General features: G+C 38.2%; 1 protein-coding gene across 4 annotated transcripts in view; it reads right to left on the bottom strand.

Annotated features, from left to right (window-relative positions):
* Positions 1–2,908: 2,908 nt before the first annotated feature.
* The window catches only part of ECI2 (enoyl-CoA delta isomerase 2), a 33,326-nt gene continuing 19,422 nt past the window's right edge, over positions 2,909–16,812 (bottom strand). For all 4 annotated transcript variants that reach the window (XM_067290807.1, XM_067290806.1, XM_067290808.1 and 1 more), the window contains exons 4-10: positions 15,633–15,824; positions 14,726–14,795; positions 12,772–12,874; positions 10,981–11,101; positions 7,780–7,869; positions 7,047–7,190; positions 2,909–6,191 (exon numbers count right to left, since the gene is read on the bottom strand). In XM_067290807.1, coding sequence (XP_067146908.1) covers positions 6,036–6,191; positions 7,047–7,190; positions 7,780–7,869; positions 10,981–11,101; positions 12,772–12,874; positions 14,726–14,795; positions 15,633–15,824 — 876 coding nt within the window. In that variant the 3' untranslated portion in view covers positions 2,909–6,035. The remainder of the gene's footprint in view (positions 6,192–7,046; positions 7,191–7,779; positions 7,870–10,980; positions 11,102–12,771; positions 12,875–14,725; positions 14,796–15,632; positions 15,825–16,812) is intronic.

Here is a 16,812-nt window from a genome sequence, read left to right on the forward strand (position 1 = left end):
CCTTCTGTCTTTCCTGGTCAGCAAGGCCCACGGTCCTGCGTTCTCTCAGGCAGTGTCACCCTCCCCTGTGCATCTCCACCTCGTTATTCTGCTTTTGTTTCCGTTGGTCCCGCTTTCTGCCTTCATGTGTGTGACAGCAGACATGTTTTTGCTGGTAATCTCTTGTGGCCTGCACTGACTCATGGAGGGTTAAGGCAGGCGCTAAATCGATGTGATACTTCTTAACGTCCAGTTTAACTGTTTTACCATAGCTGAGCAATACGTGCATATACTTTTCATTTTCTGTTTCCTCTCCTCCATCTTTCACTTTTTTTTTTCTTAGTTAAATTGCAAATACTTCTAGTGTACCATGACAGAGATGAGGTGTCTGGATTTTAAAACCTGTTGATCTTGCAAGGCAGCTATGCCTGCATGTAACACCTAGGCTAACCGTCTTGTCTGCCTGGGAGCAGGCGTGTGTGCTGGCCGCGCAGCATGCACATCTTGGCAGCACCCAAAACCATTCATTTTTGGTCGCTGGCTGTTCTGCTCCAGCAGATCTGACCCCAGGGCTGTTGCCTCTGATGCTTTGGTACCAGCATTGAGAAAAGACACCTGCATCTACATCTCAACCTCGGCTTTGGGAAGGGTGTTCTCTCTCTACAGTCTCTAGGTACTCATTGCACCAGGACTTTTATGTATGGATATATCTAACCACACTGGGCCAGAAACAGAAAGCCATCTTCTGACTTTATCACTTTTTATCCATTTTATCTGGATTTTATGATTAAAGATAGCTCTCTTGAGACCAGAATCTAGAGCAGTAAAACTGAAGTTTTCACAACTATCAATCAGCTCCTTGACACTGAGAGAGAGTCTTCTTGGTGTGTAAAAGCTGCATCTCCGCAATTTCCTTTCAGTAACATGAGCTAAATTCCTACCTGGCGTCAGCAGCCTGACCCTCTCCTGTTCCTGGTAAACTCTCTACTCCTGTTTTCTGTGGGTGATAAAAGACATCTGTGAACAGCAGAGAAATTTTCTCTTGAAAAAAATTGGTTTGGTTATTTAACTCTCAAATGGCTGAAGTAAAAACTCATACTATCCTTGATTGGATTTTTCACATAAAAAAGGGAAACACCAAGATATTAATTGAAAAATACATTTAAGATTAGAACCATGAAGTTCACAACACAAATGTTTGCATGTGTTCTGGGGAAAAAAAAGTTACTTCCAACTAGGAAGGTCTCAGTTAAGTTTTCCTAAGTCAGGACACATCTTTGATGCCACAGTAGCAATTATTCTTGTGTAATAAATAACTAAGATATAAAAGACAGGCCTAGTTCAAGTTAGTCAAAATAAGACTTAACATCCTTAAGATACAGAGCTAGAACTTCACATTTTCTTCATCATCCCAGTCAAATCAGAGTTTGGATACAGATGACTGAAATTATGTTTGTTCCATTGGATCTAGAGCTGTTGTGTTCAAGGAGGTAAACTAGCTTCTCTTTTCATGTGAGACTTTATTTTTTCTAGATGCAGAACCTCCTCCTTATAGGCACAGTCATTTCTGTTAGCTTGTCCAAACTGCTTCCTGATACACTTTCTAATATTGTGTATTTAAGTGGATGGAAACTCAGTATCTAGTATTGTGAATGAGACCCAATACAGAAAAAACATTCTGGTCTGCCTCAATTTATGCTTTAATTTACTGATTCAGGTACCCTGTTTGCTTTCTTCACTCCAGTCTCCCTTTCTCTGTTTGTGGAATAAGAACATACTTCATTTTTCTCAACTTTTGAACAATTCACTTCCAGCAGTTCCACCAGCTAATCCTGGAAGATGTTCTTTCTCTGAAACTATTTGCTTCCATTTACTTCGTTCAATATTCTTCACTATTTGTTGCTAAGCCTTGCTGATCCACTTAGCTTTGCATATTCACTTTTTATCTGAAACCCTATGAAAACTCATGTAAATGTACCACCTTCTCTTCAGATACTTGGTACTGTCAAGTTCTTTCTTTAATTGTTTATCAATTCCTGGCTTTATTTTAAAGTCCATGGTTTTAGCACACTTGAAACATTTCTTCTTTGTACTACACACTAGCAATGATCAATTCAGTGAAATTTAGCCAGTTCTATAGCTCTAAATTGAAATGTTACCAGCTGGCAGTGCTCAGAGGACATTTTATAAAGCCATCTTCTCTGTGTACTGATGAATTCTGTCTGCTGAAAGCCTAACTACTGTTACAGAGTGATACCATAAGTGAAAAGCCTTTGTTTGGAGCCAATAAATAAATGAAAATGGTTACTAGTAAAATTTAAGTCTAATAATTTGCTTCCTGATGAAAAAGCAAATTATAAATTATACTCCCAAATAAGGTAACAGTGCTCCACTAAGTGCATCTAAGCTGTTACTCCTTATTGGTACTCTGCTTTCAGAATTTAACATATGCCATCCGTCATGAAGACATTATGATCCAATCAAAAGGTCTGAAGAGGATTTGGAATGTGTAGGATTTGAGTCAATGTGCATTGCAGACAACTTATATTTTACTGGTGTTGCTCATTGTTTAGACTGAAATGACAGTAAATAAGTAAATACGCAACTCCAGTATCTGTTGCAGACTGCATTGTTTGTAAAATTTGTATTTAAATTTCACAGATGGCATGCACTTCTGAAGATATTATTCCTTGCCTGCATTAGAATATTATACACACACACACACATTCATATCCATGTGTGCTTTCAAAGAGCTGTTCTATTCCAGGGCCTGCTGCATGCACATATATGTATAAGGTCATCATGAAAGAAGTGTTCAGTGAAGACTATCCATTGTTCAGCAATGTTCTGCAATGTGTAATCATTCAGTTTCTCTCCCACTCTTAATCATAGTTCATATTGTTACATGGTTAAATAAATAAACGCCATATTTAAAATTACAGTATTTATTTCCCACTCAACTGTGCCCATTCTGGAGAGTCTAGTGGTTTTGGTCTTTGTTGAGTAATATGTCACATAAAAGCAGAATTGATCCAAATGCAAAATAAAACACAAAAAATACAGTTTCTTTGCTGCAAGATGTATCAGCTACTAACAGCAGAAATATGGCTTTATATGAGCACAAACTCTCATCAAAAATCATTCAGTTATGGGTTTCACAATTTCCACTCAAGCTTTTGTTTATATACCTATGAGTGTTTCTCACAGGTATATAAATTTTTTTGTATTTTTTCCTGAAGATTATTTGTTTCCTGCAAAGTCAAAGAGAAAAATCACTTATTTATAAAAGCATGAAAGAGATTGTTTTATGTTACTAAGAAATTTCTCTTACATTACTTAAGACAGTGCAAATTAGTCCCCAATAGTGCAGTGGTTCCTGAGAAATGCTGCAGATACCATGTGAATTCTAGGCTGCACTAAATCATGTTAAGAAGGAATGACAGGAAATAAAAGGAGCAGGGTTTTCCTAGTGTGAGAACCATTAGGAAACAATTTGGAGAAGAGAAAAATAGAGCTTGGGAGTAGCACAAAAGCTGGCCTCTAAAAAGTGTGAGAGAAGGAAGTTAAGAGTGCAGAGAACCTTAGCAGTAGGTGAGCTGGTCAGTGAAACAGAAAATTGTAAGCCCAGCAAAAGGCTGAAAGAAGAATAAGTAGGCTGAAGGCAGAAGTAGTTAGGCCACCAGTGAAAGCAACACAAATTGTAACCTTGATGAGTGAAAGGATAAATTCTGAGACTTAATGTGTGTACCTGTTCCCATTTAGAAGAGAATTTTTAGCCTTTGCTTCCTTGCCTCCAGGAGTGCATGGAAACTGAAAAGACAATTGTGATCAAAGAAGGCAGAGAGCTCTCCTATACAAGCACTCTAGCTTTATATTACTCCTGAAGAGCACAGATTTTATTAGGTGTATTAGCACATCAGTCAAACCATTTTGAGCATTTCAAGAGTTCCTAATAGTTTGACAAATGTGCTTATATACATCAAGTCTCTCAACTAGTAGACTGATGGGACCTACAGCAAGGTACTGGATAGGTAAGAGACAATAACACATTAGTAACAGCATGTGTGCCAGGATGTTTTGAAGGAGAGGAAGTTGTTTGCAAAGTAAGAAGAATGGATGAAAATTTATCATAGGTTGTGAACATACAGAGGAAAACAGATTATTTGCAAGTGCTGAACTTAAAACACAAATGCAATATATGTGCATTTGATCCCTAGTCAGCCAGGAGAGCAACTGAGGACTCAAAATCATTAAGTCAGACACATGACTTGGAGAAGGCTTACTTATTTTTTCCCTTTAGCTATCAATTCACATCTTTTTCTTCCTAATACTCCAAATCTAGTGCTTTGCAGAAATATTTCATTAGCAACTGAGATTGCAGATGGTGTCCTATTTGTTCATGGAGTCTGACTTATAGTAAGTCCTCCAGTAACTGGCCTTTCTTTTATATATACACTTTTGTGTGTGCGTACACATATGCATAAGATTAATTCTGACAGGCTTATATCTGAAAGAATTTACCCTAGCATATTTATTTACTCTTCTGGTGAAAGAGTAGTTCATACTTACTATTTTGTTCAGTGGTGTGACAGTGTGCTCCTTTCCCCCCCCCACCGGTGCGCTCTCTCCCCCTTAACCTGACTTCCCTGCAAACAACACATATGTGGGGGCTAGATGAGCATGCACCTACTAAGGCCTGTCTAGTATGCAAATATGACTATGAGTCAATCATCTCCCCCCCCCCCCATAAATAGGGGGCAGCCCAGAGCCCATGGAGCTCTCCTGCATGGTAGCGGGCTGCACTGCAGAACCTCCCCTTGAGCAGGGACACCTCTCAAGGTTACTCCTCGAGGTTGAGAGATTCTTTACCCACGACAGATCCTCAGTAAATGATTAACAGCATGCTGAACTTTTGCGAACTTCACGAAACTTTGCTGAGATATATCTCTGACTAATTGCGCACATAATCCCTTAGACAAACTGTTGACCAAGTCTGAGACTAGGATCGGATCCAGCCACACCTAGGCTCCTCTCCGAAGGAGTTAGAAAGCAAGGGGGTCCAGTCTGAACCTCGTGACTCAACGGGAGGGTCTCTGTTGCACACGCATCTGACCCTGTCCTTCATGCAGTAAATAACTGAGTGAACCTTGCCAATCGAACCTCATTAAATCGTTCTTATTTACGATTGAACTTTGTTAAGTCTCTGTCTTACTGCAATAAACATAGTGCTGCTTCCCTCTTACGAGTGAAGTGCATCACTCCTTTCGTGACAAGTGGCTACCACAGTGAGATCCTAATTTGGTTGTGGGGATGCTGAGAAGCTGATAGCACTTTTAATATTAAAATTTGCTAGTTTAACTGCTTTGACCCATTTCCTTCAAAGTACTATCAAAGAAGAAGAAATATTGCCCTTGTCTAAGGCAAGGAATTATTTTTAGTATTATAAACAAAGAACTTAAGATGCCCCAAATCCCTGCCAGGTAAATGGCCTCTGAAGTGAATACTTTTTATAAGAGCAACATTAATACAACTCCAGGAATGATTTTTAAAAGATTCCTCCTCCCTCACTGAGGAAGCTTTACAGAAGTAGTAAGAACCAGCAAGACATTAATTAGATAGTTATATTTATTTTACATTAATATAATATTTCCTGCCCCACAGATTGATAGAAAGAACCACCCATAAGTCAGTTATTGAAGAGCTATCAAAATATGGTGCTATTGAATCTGTTGCTTCTTTTGGAAAACAATCAGCTTTAGTAATTATTCAGAATTGTCACTTCTGCCTATAAAGTAGTGAAATTTTTTTCTCCCAGCATCACAAATGGAAGGATCCAGTGTACTTGGCATCAAAAATGTATGGAGAGGTATCTCCTAAATATCCATAATGGATGCAAGGCACACAACGTTGTTTTAAATTTATGAAACTGTTTTGACACAGTACTTAGAAATATACCTCATCAAAAGGGGTAAGAATTATTATTTGAAAAGGAAGTTTATTAAGGATAAGGATATGTAAGGCTATTGCCAGAAGGTAGATTATTCTACTGGTAAATATTAGAGCTTTGATTTCTTCTGAAAGAAGCTGACAATAGCATTTAGACATTCATCAGATAACCACCTCTCCTTGAGGACTTCACACTCTTGATTGTTAACTGCATGGAGCTTCTCCTTTTCCATAGCTCGTAACAGTTGCTTTGACACTGCCAAGGACTGGAAGAGAAAGAGAGGAAAGAATACTTGCATTCAATGAGGAACATGAATGAGGAAGTTATGTTTCTCTATATCTTAATTTAACATTACGGAAATAGCACAATAAACACACAGCTGTACTCAAACTAAGTTGAATTAACATTGTATTTTAAGTCAGTCTTTTACCTACAAGCAAACTATTGCATTTAATTACTACAAGTACTAATAAGATGGGAACTAATGGGGGAGCAAAACATCAGTCCACTCAGTGCTCATAATCAAAGTAGATGGGTGTAAAGAGTGAGACCTCTTCAACTGTCTGCAGTGCCAAATGTAACTTGCATTATCGACAGTTGGTACGACTGTCTTTTCTTGTCCAATGCATCATAGTATCATTGCGACTCAAGTAGTTTTGCGAAACCTAAACTACTAGAAGATAAGTGAGCATGATGAATGAATTCAGGAAAAAGTAAAGCCACCCACCCAGCCTCATCTTGAGCACCCAAAAACCACATAGTTAGTATAATTAATATTGTAGAATCAGCAGTAAGGCTCTTAAACCTAAATTACTGACAAAATAAATACCTAAGACAAGGAATCCAAGACAAGAACATCTAGACTGTAAGTGGATTAAGTAACTAATCTTTAAGGCATTTCTGCCAATGGGTCACAGAGACAAGTGCACATTCATTCAGGGTAGAAGAGAGGTATCTGTCTCTCAGCAGCAGAGGAACTGCGACAGACCTGTGTCTGAAAATGTATTGAACTTTGTTATTTCAGTTAAGAATGAAGTGAAACCAAAGAACAGGGTAAGTCTGGCAGAAGGACTGGGAATATTACAGACTTACAAGTCGGAGAAAGTTTAAAAGTACTGACATTTTTAGGAAGGCTTGCGTAAGCTTTTAGTCTTGCCCAAACTTCCTTCTGAAAAGTCCTGTCGGGGAAGACTTCAGTCACAAGTCCCTGGGCACAGGCTTCTGCTGCAGTCAGCTTTTTGTTGAAAAGCAACATCTCATTTGCCTAAATAAAGAAAAGCAGAGAGTGTGATTAGATGAGACGCAAGACTTGAGGAATCTGACAAGAAAGGTGCAAGCTTCCAATTCACGTCGTTTTAGCCTCTTGATTGTTAATGTCTGCTTTCTGACAAGAACACAGCTCCTACTGTTCACCAAGAGTCTACATGCCTGTTCGAGCAGAGCTCCAAGGGTGTCACCTGAAGTTACCTCATCATAAATTTTTTTGTCTACTTCCTACAGTGACTCCAAGATTTCTAGAACTGGGATTGGTAGGCTGTACCTTACTGAATAGACTATCCTTGATAATTTGATGGTTATGAAGTACTTGCTCTACTGCTTATAGATTTAAATCTTTCTCCTCTCTGATGGAGGACACCATGAGACAGAAAACTTTCATCAACATCCCAGTATAGATTTAGAAGTGTTCAGTACTCTGTTACAGTGCCTAAGCTGATACTGTCATTACATTTCTTGATCTTTGGTTAAAGAGATGCCAACAGGAGCTTTCTTTGAGGACTCTTGTTATGACCCCACTTAGAGGATACCAACAAAGAAAGGTCAAAAGATCCCACATGTAGTACAGATGTTCTTACCTTAGCTAAGCCCATGATTTTTGGAAACAGGTAAGAAGAACATCCTTCTGGACTCTGTCCAAGTTGACTAAATGGGGCGTGAAACGTAGCCTAGTAAAAATAAGAACAAAACAAAGCAAACCTCAGAACCAGTTCACAGGATGGAAGTACTAGGATTTAGTTTTCATTTTAAAGCTTCCGCTGTAAAAGAGTTCACCAGAGATATATTTGAACCTTTACCATAATAGGCTTTAAATATTATCTGGTAACACAGCTTCATCCTCTCAATGCACGCAGAAACTGACTTTGTTTATACAATGCGATTTCCTTATCTTAATAATCCCATTGATGAAGTTACCTTATTTGAATGGAGTACTTAGAAAAAAATAACTTGCATGTGCAAAGTCTTTACAGAAAGGATGTTCATACACATCTTCCCTAAAAGTTATTAAGTACATAGCCAAATAATTTATAGCTAAGAAGTACCTTGCTGCCTGAAGGCACATTCTGAGTTTGTTCCACTGCCGTAAAATTTAAGTCATTGTGAATCTTCTTTCCTCAAATTTTATACAAATTTAAAAAGAATCTGTGGCAGAAATGCATCTTGGGATCATACAGAACAGTACCCTAATTGCAAACTAAAACTGAACTGCAGAACTTTATTTTTGACAGCTTACATCAACATCCGTCAAGGAAGACAAAATGCTCCATTTTATTTCCATTTAAAATATGAACTGATAGACAATGAGTGCACAAGTTGCCAATGCAGCTTTCACTGTAATAGCAGGTAAGCATGTGTTACCATAGCCTTACAGTGAGACAGATCAATAGCCTTCCTAAGCAAGAGTGTGATACACATATAATTGGAAGTATGTAAGAAAATATTAGACATTTGCCAGGATACGAGTTGGTATAACTGGTCCTGCTATAGGAAGGGGAGATGAACTATACCAGTGATGCACACTGGTGTCCCAGGAACAGCAGTCAGATCCAAGCAGAAATCAGCTTTACCTGATTCCCAAGAACACTGATCTGTTGTCAGACTGGTCTGTGCAGTAGCTCATAAATACAGCTGGCAATAATCTGCTGTGTGAATACCTACCTGGGAATACAAACAGATCCTGAACGTGCTGAAGCTGGCTACTTCTGGAATACGTAGCCAGTGCCTAAGGCACTCCAAACAAACTGGTGAAGAATGTGAGAGTAAAAGATAATTTGGATGAGAATGATGTTACTGCCTGAGAGTTTACAATCCTGGGAAGGGAAGAAGAGAGAACAATCACCTTTAAGAAGACTTCAGTAAACTCAAAGATAATAGGAAAGCCCTCATGAAAGACTAGGTGAAGGGCTCAGTTAGACCCTAGAGAATTGCTCAAAGAACTGTTCAAAGAGCACAAGCAAAAGCTGTCCTAGTGCATGTAGGCAGATCCTAACAGATTGTCTCAACTAAATCATAAGCTTTTCACTGACTTTAAACACAATTACACAGGAAGTGAAAACTAGGTCAGGTGACTAAGGATGAGAGTAGTATGAACATGCAGAGATTTAAAAAAAATTAAAAATACAAGGCACAAAGTAAGATTCAACTACCAGTGATTATGTAAATGAATAGTAAAAGGAAGTCCAAATACGAGTCTGCTACTCAAGCAAGAAGGATGCTACTGGCAGGATGCCAAAATAACAAAACATTTAATGTTTTTTTGAATTAATCTTCAGCTAAGCCTATGCTAAGTTATGGCTGCAGGGGATATCCTGCTGAGGGGGAAGTGATTAGAATTCAAAATAGTCTCAATAAATTGGATAAGTATGAATAAAAAGATACCATTTAATATGGACAAGTGTAAAGTTTGGCAGGAATAACTGTTAATACAATATAGGATAGGAACAACTGTTTAACTGGCAATTCTACAGTAAGGGATCCAGGGGTTATAGCAGTTCACAAGTTGTACGCAAATCAAATGACATTCTGGGATGTTAAAACAGGAACACAGCCTGCAAAACATGGAGAAATTCTTCTGCTCTATTTTGTATCAGTAAGACACGAGCTGAAGTGATGTGTCCAGTTTGTATCATTACGCTTAAAGAGAGACTTGGAACGACCGGAAGGAGTCCAGAGGAACATGGTCACAGGTCTAAGAAAGCACATGAAGAACGACTGAATGAATTGGCCTTGTTTAGCTCCAGAAAGAATTGATGGAAAGAGTGGAGGTAAACTTGAGATGTATCTAATAGTTTTTAAATACATTGGAGGCTCTTGCAAGGGAGAATGAAAAGTCTGTTCTTTAAATCCACAAAGAAGAAACAATAGGTTCAGCCTGCAGCCAGAAAAATCAGATAGTGGGGGGCAGGGAAGAGAGAGAAGGAAAACCCAACAAACTTCTAACAAAAAAGAGACTCAGGGACTGGAATAGACTGAATAAATTAATACATTATACAATCATATGTCAGGAGTGACATGGTCCTAGTTGATCCTGTCTTGGGGCAAGCAGAAGAACCCTTGCAGCTCAATTTTCCTAAGTCTTATAGTGACAAACCACCAACCCAGCAGGGACTTTGGGGAAAAATCCAACACAACTGCTGAAGAAGGAATCTAAAAGTACCACCCATTATAGACACTTCCAGCTCAGGAAGCAATAGCTTACCTAAAATGATTTAACACCTGGGGTTAAGTTCTATGTTTGTTTGCTAACTTATACAAAAGAATAACAGAGGACACAAAAATAAGTGATATAATAGGATTCTGTGCTATGCTTTAATATAGCTTTTTTGTATATTTGGCAAATTTTCTTCAGAGGAATCTTGAGCTGGATAAACCAAAGCTTTTCAAGTTGTCTTTAAACACAGATTTGATAAAATGCTAGTTACTGCACTCCTATTCCATAATAATCTTTTGTTCTCCCCTCCACCTTGCTCCAAGTGGCTTTGCAGTTACCATCTCACATCAGCTACTGTACCTTTTGGTACAGTAAAGGGTACAGTAAAGAGTTTCTAAACTGGAGCTGAGTACCTTGATAATGTAACTACAGCAGAGAAATTCCATGCATGTTAAGCATTGGCTGATGCATGACCCTATGTTGCTCATTAATATAGGTGTTCCTCAATGTGACATAAGAAGTTCTTACACTGGTGTATGCTTTTCTGCCAGACTACTCTGGACCAAATAATACTCCTACAGAAAGACCTTTAAATACTGTCTTTGGATCAGCTATGTAATGTACTTACCGCATCAGAAGCGTAGACAATGTCACACAGTCCAAGGAGCGTTACAGAGATTCCAATGGCTGGGCCGTTCACCACTGCAATCAGTGGTTTAGGGAAATCAATAAAATGCGCCACAAACTCTCTGGAGAGAAGGAAAAACAGAATGTGAGAGTAAGACGCATCCTAGTCTTTTTTTTTTTTTTAAATCAAATATAAACTACTTTCAAACAGACGTGATTAGGTACTGCAAAACAAAAAACATGGGCTAAATCCTAGGTAGCATATGTTTTGACCCTTTCCCAAATGAATACTGACAAAGAAAATAAGCACTACCTGAAATACTTTTATTTCCTGACCAAGAACCAAATATGTGCATGTCAGCCCAGCCTTCTTAGATGCTGCAATCAAGTTATGAAAGTGCTCTCTTCTTCAGCTAGAATTATTGACTACAGCTAACCAACAAGAACAATCTTTTGCCCTGTCTATCTACCTACCTGCATACCTATCTATCCAGCCCAATTCCATTCTTGGGATATTCTTTCTCTTCACAGATTCTGTTCTGCAGTGAAGCCCCAGCAGCACCAGAACTGTGATGCTACCACAACACAGATTTCCCTAGTGCTCTTCTGTACAGGTTTGAAAAAGAGTGTTTTGTTATATTTGATAGCTACTTCACCATCCAAAGAGTGCAAAATATATTCTCCAAACATACTTTTTTCAAAAGTGAACAATTGTAAAGACTCCACTTCTCTGGCCTCTCTGTGCATCAGCTGTAATGAAGCACTGCACTTGTGCAATATTAACAGGATAACACATACAGTCTTCTGACAAGAGCAAGGTGAAAGATCATAAAGTACATATGTGAGACTGCGCACTGTGATGAATGTCCTACAAAGCATGGCTGGCTGGAACACTTGTCAGATACTGCTGAGTAACATTTTTGTAACAGTTTAGGACTGTGTCATTGTCACTTTGCAGGGGCAACTGTGATCCGCAGATAGCTTGCCTAAGTAAAACCCACAAAACTAAGTACTTGTAATTCATCTCTAAAACAGAAATCAAAAACACCATTTGCTTTTCTGCATATTTCAGATTTTCCATCAATTGCAAGTGCTTGAGGTAAGAAATCCAAACTTGCAAGCATCTCTCAAATGAAATCATCATGTATAGATGTAACAGAAAGACAAAATCTGCTTAAAACTGAGTAGGAAAGAAAGACTGTTGTTTGTCCCAAGAACCATTTCAGCCACTGTGTCACATGATGCCCCTAGTCTTCCTTGACCTTAGAAGATAAACTAGTTTAACAGATAGATTGAGACTCAAGGATGGAACTAAGGTACCAGACTTCCTGGGCCATTTTGGGCAAGCCTGTTACACCTAGTCTCTATTCAAACCAACATGCCAGTGAAGGTATCTTAGCAGAAGGTATCTTAGTCCTGTTAGTGGAGACATTGTTTGATAGCAAAACCAAAAAAACAAAAGAAACATTTTTTTCATTGTAGTTTACAAATGATAAAGACAAATCACGTTTTTAGCATTATATCTGCACATACGTTGGGGCTTAAAAATAAAATCAAGTCTCTAGCATCACTGTACTTAAAAAACAATTTCTAATATGCATCTCATTTCCTCCTTTATTCTTCTCCCACATAGTCCTTGTGTATATGTGCACTGTGAGCTCTTTGACACAGTCATCTAACTGGATGTGTTGTACTTAACTCAGTCCCTACTGTCATGCTTTCTAACAATGCCTGCAAATCATATTTTACCCATTACAGTAATTTATGCATATATGAAACCAAGATGATCTACTTGAGTAGTACTGCTCCATCTTTTGCCATCTTCTCGGTTTCACCAGCTTGGATATTAGTAAAATTATTCAGATCATTTCCACTACAATAGTACTCTCCATTTCCTGCAGAGAACACATAAATAAATGCACCAATGTTTTCTGAGTAGACAAGATAAAAGAGCTTCCATGCATTGCATTTACAAAAGAATTTCATTCTAACAATATTAAGTAATTAGAGGAATTGTCTCAAAGTATAAACAGTATCTTAAAGGACATCTACAGTTTAGAATAATATTGTCAGATGAAAAGTGTGTCTTTTATTTCTTTCCCTGAGTACTTGCTCAGTTTTCTTCTGCCAGTTCACAATCATTCACACAGCAAGAAGTAAGAAATATTTTAAAAAACAGAAATATATAATATATATTATATATAATGTATATATATTATATATATATATTTAAAATAAACATATGTATAAGTTTATGCATGTCCCTTCGCTCCCTTTCAAACTGACACAGGAATCAGAAGTAGATAGAATAACCTATTTAAAATGTAGTGCAAGTTTCACTTTTATTATGTCCTATTGGGAAAATGGCATAGCAGTCTAAGGAGAATGACAGCACTGCATTGAAATTATTGTACTGAATGATGTATTTTTCAGTAGGAAGTAGATAACCTGTTGGCAAAGGTATAAGAGAGTTTGAGGCGCAGTGGAAAAAAGCAAGGAGTATTTAAAAGCTAGAGAGGGCAATGACTGCATGATTTAATCCTCTAAATCATCCTCTGTTCCATGAGGACATTTACAGGATCAGGCTTTTCTTTGTTTAGCATATGTATTACTTTATGCTGCAGTGCTCTTACTAACTATTTAAAATGGAATAGAAAGGTTTGCGCAGGAGAGTTTGCAGTTTACTCGTAGCTATACACTTGCTACACATTCCAGCTGTGTGAAGAGCCTTTCTCATGCTGTAAGGATTGTTGTGTTTAGTCATTGCTAATGAAAGGAAATTCAGTGTCCTGGGAATATGAGGGTGCTGGTAAAGCAGAGATGAACACATACACAACTACCTCACAAATGACAAAAGGTAAACTGGCTCAAGCCCAAAATCACCTTGTGTCCACACTACTTAGCTGCAAGCCTCAAGCTTTGACTAATTTTCTAAATGCATGCCGAAGAGCACACCTACCTGCGATGAGGGTGAGCCAGACAGGCAGAGCCTGCCACAGCCACTCTGTTCCTCTCACCTGCCCTTGCCACAATGTTGTTCGGTCAGTATCAGATAGAAACAGACCAAAGAGTCCTCTCTAGAATTCAAGCATGATGTCACCAGAGCAGCGCAGCTCCACAGGTAGCATGACTTTGGGCTGCCCTTTCGCACTATAGCTGCAGTCATCCAGTTGTACACATCATGTATCTGGTGACCAGGATGTATACAGGTGGGCCAGATTGCAGCTTGTCTGGACAACTCTTTTTCATGACAGCCACAGAAAAAAATCAAAATCAAGTATCATTTTTTCGTATGATCGTAAGTAAAGATGCACTGTAAACTTCTGTTGGGCATTTCAGTGCAGCATTTGAGGGGTTTGTTTGTTTCTAATACGTTCTGATGTATGACAGAGGTAGACAAAATTGACTAAAGCCATCCAAATAAACTCCAAAAGCTATAGTGAAGCAGCTGTGGAGCAGATAGATCAGCTACTTAAAAGTAATATAGCCTTTAGAGTATCCCATGTTCATCTTGCATCTCAGAAAGATGTTTTGATAGCAGCAAGTCTGCTGAAGAATTTGAAACACCATCTTGACAGAATTCTGTCAAAACACTTTGGAAAACCTTTGGTCTATACTAAAGGAAGCAATTTCCTCACTTGTACACAATTCTATCTTAGCCTAAATACAGGTAGATAGCTCATGTCAGGACTGTACTTCGGCATAAAAATAAAATTAATGTAAGAGAGACATAAAAAATGCGGTACCGGTAATAACTGCTATGGTAGAATCATCTTTGGCAGCTTCTTCAAGTGCTTTGATAATTTCTCTGTACATCTGCATAAGAGGAAAATCAACAAAGAAAATTGTGATGCTGTAAGAGACCATAAAAAGGAGTTCCACACTGACAACAAGGAACTTGAGAGATAGTTTAAGTATGGTTCTTTTAAATATGTAGAAAATGTACATCCTCAGGAAGTATTGCACAAGGTATTTCTGACCACAAAGACACAAGCTTGCAATACTCAGACTTCCAATGCAAATCTGAAGGTCAAAATAAGGTCCTTTGGGAAATAAACATTAACTGGAAACAGCTTATTTTAAAATCTGAAAAGTAGTATGACAAGTGGGCAAAATAATATATTAAAGAATTAGCAGTGAGGGCAGAGTCCCAGCTCTGGCATTTTTGCAGTTGTGAAACAGGATAATTATGTGGCTTCTCCAACAAGATAGATTTCCTCATGCAGATAGCTATAGGAACAGGACAACTATCTAGACACAAATACAGTACTGCTGAGCCAAAGCAGGCTGTCCACATTCTTTGTTATAAGCAAGACTACAGTCAAATCTTATCTCCAAAAAGCAAACTGGTCTTCCTACATGTCAGTGTTTTAGTTTAGTGCTGACCATAATTCTATACTAAGTTAAAAGAAAAAGAGGCACAGCAAACCCCAATCTTTTAAATGCCTGTAAAATGCTAGCAGAGTGGTTTGATTTTGCATGGCATCTCTATACCTTAGACTGTCATTGGAGTCAAGACACTAAACCTTCATAAGATTCAGACCACTGTGCTTCAGTTAGTTCTGCTAGACCTGTAGCAACAATCCTTTAAAAGCTTAAGTAACTTACCCATGAAAGAAGAAACAGTTAAACCTCACAAATCAGTTTCTTTACCTTATGGCTGATGGCATTTTTCCTCTCAGGTCGGTTAAACATTATCTTTGTGATGTTGTTTTTGGTAGTAACTATTATTGTTTCATAGCCATCATGTCTGCTCTCTTCTGGAGCAGCATCTTTCACCTGGCTAGAAGATTCTGCAGAGACCAGACTTGAGACAAGCTCAGTGTATTTCTGTTTGGCATTATCCTGCAAAGAGAAAAATCCCACAAGATTATCAAATGCTGAAATCCAAACCAGTTTGTTCTGCTATTCTTAAAATGGGAAGCCATAAAAAGGAGGGGAGCATGACCTCAGGATAAATGAAAAAAATCTTTCAATTAGAAAGTATGCTAATTAAGGTAAAAATAGGAAGATACTGTATTTAAACACTGCAGATTGTGATTAAATCCAGCTGGAAAATAGCAATAAGGGATCCGCAAGATAAAGTACATAAATGCTGGGATGATAATGACATTGATTTTTTTTGAGAAATGCCCCCATCCATGTCTGAAAATATGTGAAAGCCCTCTGGCATAACCACAGCATTTACACACTTCAGTTCATGAATCCTTTATTGCTGCTTTCCAGTTGGGCATTTCTCCAACAACAACAAAAAAATTATTTTAGAACATTATGTTTTGCTGGAAATAAGAACACTGAAATGGGCCCACGGCATTTAAAAATTGCTTACAGACACTAGTTAGCATTTAGCACAAACATGACATGCAAAGGCCTAAAAAACCCTGCCCCCCCCATGTCTACAGTAAGTAGTGATTAAAAAGAATTGTAAATGCTTGGCTGTTACAATCTATTTCCTTGAAATGATGTTATACTTCAAGAATTTGTAATCTCAAGCACATGAAAATATTTATTCCTTCTCTACTATAACTTCAAGAGTAGATTCTTCTCCTTGAGTATATCTTAGCTACTCCTAAAAGATGCACAGTGCCATCTGGAAAAACAAAAAACAAAAACAAGAAAACCCCCCCAAAACCCCAGCACCAACCACCACAAAACCCTCCCTAGTTCCTATCCTTTCCCCAGCTCCCCCACAGTGATATCCTGACCTCACCGAGTTTCTTTCAGCACATGCATCTCAGGCAAATGAAATATCCCAAAGCACATTAAAAAAAAAGCTTTGTTAAGTAGCATCTATGACTAACTTCCAAAACTATTCCCAAAGAGCAGGCCTAAT

The sequence above is a fragment of the Apteryx mantelli genome, chromosome 2, assembly GCF_036417845.1.
Source record: "Apteryx mantelli isolate bAptMan1 chromosome 2, bAptMan1.hap1, whole genome shotgun sequence".
NCBI classification, from domain to species: Eukaryota; Metazoa; Chordata; class Aves; order Apterygiformes; family Apterygidae; genus Apteryx; species Apteryx mantelli.